General features: G+C 32.3%; 2 protein-coding genes across 3 annotated transcripts; both read left to right on the top strand.

Annotated features, from left to right (window-relative positions):
* The first annotated feature begins 22 nt into the window (after nucleotides 1–22).
* Nucleotides 23–4,510, top strand: LOC130644856 (sugar transporter SWEET1-like). Its single transcript, XM_057450628.1, has 6 exons — nucleotides 23–173; nucleotides 1,072–1,149; nucleotides 1,727–1,850; nucleotides 3,015–3,173; nucleotides 3,390–3,509; nucleotides 3,688–4,510. Exons 1-6 carry the CDS (start codon nucleotides 64–66, stop codon nucleotides 3,775–3,777), a joined length of 681 nt encoding a protein of 226 aa, XP_057306611.1. The 5' UTR covers nucleotides 23–63; the 3' UTR covers nucleotides 3,778–4,510.
* Nucleotides 4,505–7,100, top strand: LOC130644873 (glutaredoxin-like protein C5orf63 homolog). 2 transcript variants are annotated; one of them, XM_057450659.1, is made up of 4 exons: nucleotides 4,505–4,614; nucleotides 5,390–5,474; nucleotides 5,699–5,758; nucleotides 6,818–7,100. In XM_057450659.1, the coding sequence occupies exons 2-4, from the start codon at nucleotides 5,391–5,393 to the stop codon at nucleotides 6,986–6,988; spliced, it is 315 nt and encodes a 104-aa protein (XP_057306642.1). In that variant the 5' UTR covers nucleotides 4,505–4,614; nucleotide 5,390; the 3' UTR covers nucleotides 6,989–7,100. The 2 variants fall into 2 exon arrangements, with proteins under 2 accessions (XP_057306642.1, XP_057306635.1); XM_057450652.1 differs by lacking the exon at nucleotides 4,505–4,614 and having other exon boundaries at nucleotides 4,655–5,474.
* The last annotated feature ends 53 nt before the right edge of the window (nucleotides 7,101–7,153 follow it).

Here is a 7,153-nt window from a genome sequence, read left to right as displayed (position 1 = left end):
GTCTCTACAATGTGGAAACTAAATATTTTTATTTATGTCTTGTTAGTACACTAAGCTTTAATAATGGCGGACACATCAGTGAATTCAGATGGACATTCAAACACTGGAAATCTTATCAATGCTGTGCAGGTGGTGGCACTAGTTTCAACAATTGGGTTTTTTATTGCGGGAAGGTACATTTCTTTTGTTTTTTTCAAAAGTGATGAATGTGACCAAAGTATTTTTATTTATTGTAAGAAGTCCAAAGTTGTTAAAGTCTATTTTTATGTTGTTACGAGTGCCATTTTTTTGTAAAAAATAATTATGTTTGATTGTTTTGCATTCCTCGACCCTTTCAGCCACAGGGTTATAATTTTGGAGCAAAAATGTAGGTTTTGCCAAGAGAAAAAACAAACTTGGAAAATTCTTAAATATTCATAAGTAGCGTTTGTAAAATAACGGTTTTTCAAAGTCATGTAATTAAATGTATAACATCAAATATTTTCACCTGCGTGTGTAAATATTCGTTCCTGCACTATGATTGGTGGAATTCCTTCATGGTGTTTTAATGATATTTAAGAAGATTTTCATATTTTTGTTTATTTGTAACAAGAATTATTTGATTTCTTTACTATGCACAAAAGTAGCATCAATGTATGTCAAAAATATTATTAAAATTATCACACAACTATTTGCAAATCTACAGGAGATGTAAACAATGAAGAAGTCATTTTTATGTGTTATTTTTGTTGAAGTAATGCAAAAATAACAAATTTTCTGTGTAAATCAGCCTTTTTTTGTTGACCTGGGCAATAAATATTCCAAATATTATCAGCCAATGGAAACCTGATATATATATATATTTGTACGAGTTATATAATAATTAAAAAGAAAAAAAAGGAAATGTATCAAAGTTAAAAAAATAAAAGTAACACACAGCTTATTCAATTGATTGTAATCAAAAAATCCAAACGCCTTAATGCATAAAATATTAATAATGTCAGGGAAAAGGGAAGACATCTAGGCAAACATACCTGGTTTAACAGTATTACAGTATTTTTCTTCTAACTTATGATTTTTAATTATTTTTAGCGTAACGTGTTACAAGATTCATCGTCAAAAATCTGTGAAAAATGTGAACTTTCTACCCTTTCTGTTAACTGCATTAAAGTAAGTATGACCTACTGTCGTAGGCATGTCAGTTATAATCATTTAAAGTTTGTCTATATTTATGACTTCAGAATCAAATAAAGATATACAGAGTTTATGTACCTTGTACAAGAAAAAAATTAGATATGAAATCTTTATTTGCATGATCGAAATATCAGTGACTTATGTGTCTGATGCTAGATGCGCTAGTCTTTATGTGAGTTTTTTGTTGTGAGTTATTCTTGTTAAAATCTTTTTTAAACAATTACCTATCATTATAAGCAGAAGGATATTGCATGATTCTGTTTAAAAGAAAAAAGGAAAAAATTTATAATAGTCTTGGTAGAGTTCTTTTTGTTTGATGAAACTGGCTGTATATGTGCTAGATATTATGAGGATAAATATGTGAGATAACGCAAAGTAAGAAAATAAATAAAGCATCGCTTAATTAAATACACTATAAAAATTAGGAAGGTCAATAATCCTGTATTGAATGTTTTAATCATTTCCAAAGCTGATGTTCACCGCTGACGTGATTGTCTGTGAGATACGTTTTTGCTCAAAGCATTAACTGTTAAATCGTTTTCTTCTGTTTTAGTTGCTTTCTCTGGTTCATGTATGGCGTATTGAAGGAGGACAAGTTGTTATGCGTAGTCAATGGAACTGGTTGTGCTTTCCAAATACTTTATATTTTCGTATTCGTACAAAATTGCGATAAAAAGGTATAACTAAAATTTTAAAAACTTCTAAAGGTTTAATTTTTACATTGAGTAAGGTGTGTGTAAAAGTTGAGATACCTATGTTGTTAGAGTATTAGTATTGTCATCACCGGATTACTAACACTTTCACCAACGTGGAGTAGCAACATGTGAAGTCTTATAAGCCTATTAAAGCCACTGACAGGGAACCAGGTTGTATGTGATGTTAATAGCAAGCAAGCTTGTTTGTCATCAACAAACAACCATAAACCAGCTTGTTTGTCATCAACCATAAACCAGCTTGTTTGCCATCAACCAGCAACCATAAACCAGCTTGTTTGTCATCAACCAGCAACCATAAACCAGTCTGTTTGCCATCAACCACCAATCTTAAACCAGCTTGTTTGCCATAAACCAGCTTGTTTGTCATCAACCAGCAACCATAAACCAGCTTGTTTGTCATCAACCATAAACCAGCTTGTTTGCCATCAACCAGCAACCATAAACCAGCTTGTTTGTCATCAACCAGCTACCTTAAACCAGTCTGTTTGCCATCAACCTCTAATCTTAAACCAGCTTGTTTGCCATAAACCAGCTTGTTTGTCATCAACCAGCAACCATATACCAGCTTGTTTGTCATCAACCAGCAACCTTAAACCAGTCTGTTTGCCATCAACAACCAACCATAAACCAGCTTGTTTGTCATCACCCATAAACCAGCTTGTTTGCTATCAACCAACATCCATAAACCAGCTTGTTTGTCATTAACCATTAACCAGCTTGTTTGCCATCAACCACCAACCAACTTGTTTGCCATTAACCACCAATCATAAACCAGCTTGTTTGCCATCAACCACCAATCATAAACCAGCTTGTTTGCCATAAACCAGCAACCATATACCGGCTTGTTTGCCATCAACCAGCAACCATAAACCAGCTTGTTTGTCATCAACCAGCAACCTTAAACCAGCTTGTTTGTCATCAACCAGCAACCTTAAGCCAGTTTGTTTGCCATCAACCACCAACCATAAACCAGCTTGTTTGTCATCAATCATAAACCATAAACCAGCTTGTGTTCTTGGTCTTACTACATATTTTTAACAGATAATGCAACTTTTTTTACAACCAAAGACAGAACTCATTACAAGTTTAGTATTCTACATAAAACAAACCTTTTTTTTTTTTTAGCAAATCTACATAAGGAAAATTTTAATAGTTATTGGTATGGCAATTTTAATCGGTCTGATGGCACGATTCGGTAAAGAGAATTTTGATGTGGTGGCTATACTGGGTTGGATAGCGTCAACTGTGACAGTTCTTATGTTTGGATCACCACTTTCTACGATAGTAAGATCTTCTTTAGATAATCATTTAGTATTTTTACACCTTAACCATTGGTTGTCAACAGTACAGCAAAGCAGAACTCGACTTTATTGTTTACTTCGTGATTCTACAAATTTCCTTCTTTTCATCAATGTGCAGTCACTGGGCTTATATGTATCTTGAACTCTTTGTAAAAACCGTTTAGTTATCAGGTTCTATTAAAAAACAATTCCTTACTAGAGAATTGTGATTCAAACCAAAAACTCTGAAACGATATCTCTACCTCTATCTATCATGACGGTGTTAGTATCAGGAAGTTGGTTCTTGTATGGCTATTTAATTTCAGACACATTTGTACAGGTATTGTTATAAATATTTATACTTTAATCCTTAATGTTTGATTACTTTTTAAGACTTGCCAATAGTTCCCAGCAATACTTTTTTGCAAAGCAGCTCAGCATTTTTTAGGGTTAGTTGAAATTTAAAACATGGATGCCATAATATCTAAATAACCGATCTTTTTATTTTATTGTTACAGGTACCAAATTGTTTAGGCGTTTTACTTGGCCTGTCACAGCTCTATCTTTACAATCAATACTCACAGAAATCACAATCGATACCCATTTGAGCGATACCAAAAATCACTTCACAGGATTAATTATATAGTTGGATCTGAATCGTAAAGAGTATCTATACTGAGAAATCGGTCAGAGAAGAATTGAATTAATAAAACTATTTATTTTCAACTTATTAGATATTTTTATGGGGATATGGATTTAAAAATGTCAATGAAAAGAACAAGGCTGTACCAATCTTAAATTGAAGAATCAAGCAATCGTGTTTCACAAACTCTTTTTCCTGTCGAAACCCCTCTGAATATTTGAACATGTTGCCATCAATTTGGTTTGTCAATGAGATTTTAGAATTTTTCACTGTATAATTGACAGCTGGTCATGTTGACATTAAAACAGCAATAGGTGGTAGTTATTTTTAGTTATTATTTATTTAATTGATTGATTTAAGTAATAATTAAATATTTTTTATTTATTTCGATATGCAAGTAAATCCCATCATAAAAAGACATTTTGGTTTTTATTTTACTATTTTTTAATGAACGAATATGTTATGTGTGTGGTAATTGCGTCTCCATCATATCACTTCTAACAAGTCTGCATAGTATTAATGAATATGAAGTTCCACAATACAAAACGTGAAAGAACAATGTAGTTGGAAATATTTAAAACGATGGCAATGCTGGACTTGCTATATTCCACATTTGCACGTTAAGTTTACAAGATAGATTTCTTTTTGTATATTACGCTAAATGAACTTATTAAATTTATTTATCTTCTGGTTTGCAATATTAATGTTTTTCATAGTTTTTTATAGCTATACACAAAGGGTAAAGCAGTTAAACCTGTACAAAAAAGCCACTCTTGGGGCTTAAAAGAAGTGATCGTCTTCGGTAGGTGGTCGTTGTATAAAACACTTCTGTAAGAAGGCCAGTCTCTAAGTAGCTGTCTCAAACAGGCTTTTTTGTGGAATCAAGCGCTGTGATCTTCAAGTTATGCAAACTGCAATGTAAATGCTTTACTTCTATGTGGTTGTTTTGGTTATGTGGAACAGGCATTATAGCTAAGGATTGATTTATGCAATCGTTTTGTTGGTAGAAAAGTGGGAGAAGTTTGAAATTGTGATCCCCGACACGATGACTGAGTGTTTGCGCAAAGCGACTCTCTCGATGTAACTTTCTTTTTAACATTTCAGAAATGGTAGCGTCTCTTTTATGTTTTAGCTTATAATCAGCTGATAATCTGCTGATTTGACACACTGATTTTTTTTAAAAAATAATAGACTTAAAAAAGAATTTTGTGGAAACAAAAAATAATTGAAACAATAATTATTTTTGAGAAAACAAGGCGTAACAAAAATAATTATTTGTTGAATTGCCACCTTTTTTTAAGACAAAATATGGTATACACAGATATTATCTTGTCTTGGGAATAAAAAATAGTTGTCGCTGGTCGTCTAAGACCGCTGGCCATCAGCATTAAAATCATAATTTTGATGCAAAAATGCAGATACTTGCGAAGTGACAAGGTTGTGTAAGTTAGCTAGGTGACTGTTGGATGTATTCTACTTGATATTCGTTGTTAATTTTGTAATAATGACCAGTTCTTTTGAAACGAATCTAGTAAAATGTAAAGTGTTATCTGAATTTTCTTCTAAATGATTTAAAGAATGTACAGAAATGGAATTATTCTGCTTCTTGGTCGAAAATTGTCCTCAAGAAAAAGTCTACCAATTGTAACTATGTTTTCAAAGGTAAGTCTGATAATAAGATTCTCATAAGCTTACAAGTTTAGCACTAATTTTGTTTTTTAGTTTGATTGACGAAAGAATGCATGTTTTCATTCTTCTTTAAAAAATGAACGCCAGAAACAAGGAGGGTTCAATAGCAACCATAAAACATTATAGTAATTTGATTTTTATATTAAAAAAAACTGTGAGTAGTAAAAAGCACTGATTTGGGGTTTGTTATTTTGCAGGCTGAAGGATGCTCATTATGTGATGATGCAAAAGAGGTTATGATGAAGTTTAAAAAAAAAGTTAGTTAATTTGTTATCTATCTACACCACAACTTGGTATTCTCAATAATATGTTGTGATTGGCGATTTCCTTTGATCAAAACTTTATTACAATCTTACTTCATATGTGATGCGAAACCAACCAACCATTTAAGTGAAGCGCCAACCAACTTTTACTCTAAGTGTTTTCCTTTAAATAGCGCAGCAATACAATGTATTGATTTTGAAAGTAACACCAATAGGTATTAACTCATGCAAGCAAGGTAGACTTTTTAAATTATATGTAGTACCATTTAAATTTTTAATCAAAAACATGCGATCATTATGCTGATGAAGAACACAACTTGTTAATGGGAATGAACAATGAGAATAGTCACGTGATTCCACGTGAGGTAGAAATTTAAAAATGTCGCCATGGTGTAATCAAATAACAAGAGAAAATAAAAGTCAGAATAAAATCGGCATTGAGTTTTTTTTTTAATTATTGTTCACACTGAATTATTAATGTCCTATAGCTTTTCATAAGGAACATATTTATGATGTATTAACCTTAAGAAATAATTTTCCAGATTTGAGAGTTTCGAAATATCTTCTCAGGTAGCTATAAACACATGTTTTTTATGTTTCAAGTTACTGAGTGAATAAAAGGTTTTGCGGATAACAATCTTTCATTTTTTTTCTTGTCAATAGAGCTAACTTGTCGCGTCAAGCGACTATTGTCTGTCCGTTGTTTTGTTTTGTATAGAGAGAAATTTCTATGTGGTTGTTTTGGTTATGTGGAACAGGCATTATAGCAAAGGTTGTTGTTAGCTTTACTCGATCACCCAACCGAGTCATTTTTTTAGCCCTTATATAATCGCATATGACTTGTTGTGATCGGTAAGGTAATAAAATCAAACTTGGTAATCCTGTTTTCGCAATGTAATATTTATCCCCATTCTGTTTTAAACAGCGCGTTCGAGTAAATGCTGGTCTTTCAAATGAGTGTTCATAAGATTTATATCAAATTTTTCCCTAGTTATACTTTCGCTGATAGATTCGCTTATACTATGCTTTTATTAGCATCAACTCTCTTTTTAGTTTATATACGAAGAGGTGGACATCACAGCTAATGGAAACCAGAAATGGTTTAATAAGTATAAATATGACATACCTGTCATCCACATAAATAACCAGGAAGTTATGAGACACAAAGTGTTCGAAAAACCATTTTTAGAAGCTTTAAAACAAGCTGAATCAAGAATCAGTTAATATTCGGTTGGAACATGTTATGACTCATCTCACTGCATACCACAGGCCTCCCACATGTCCTGTATTACCTGTATTTCCTGTATTTGGCAAAAGTGTCCTGTATTGTCCTGTATTTTAATTGTCTTGTATGTCCTGTATTTCTAAAGAGAATTGCTGAACTATCCA

Source organism: Hydractinia symbiolongicarpus, chromosome 1, assembly GCF_029227915.1.
Source record: "Hydractinia symbiolongicarpus strain clone_291-10 chromosome 1, HSymV2.1, whole genome shotgun sequence".
NCBI classification, from domain to species: Eukaryota; Metazoa; Cnidaria; class Hydrozoa; order Anthoathecata; family Hydractiniidae; genus Hydractinia; species Hydractinia symbiolongicarpus.
The sequence above is the reverse complement of the archived record's forward strand: the minus strand, read 5'-3'. Positions and strand labels throughout refer to the sequence as shown.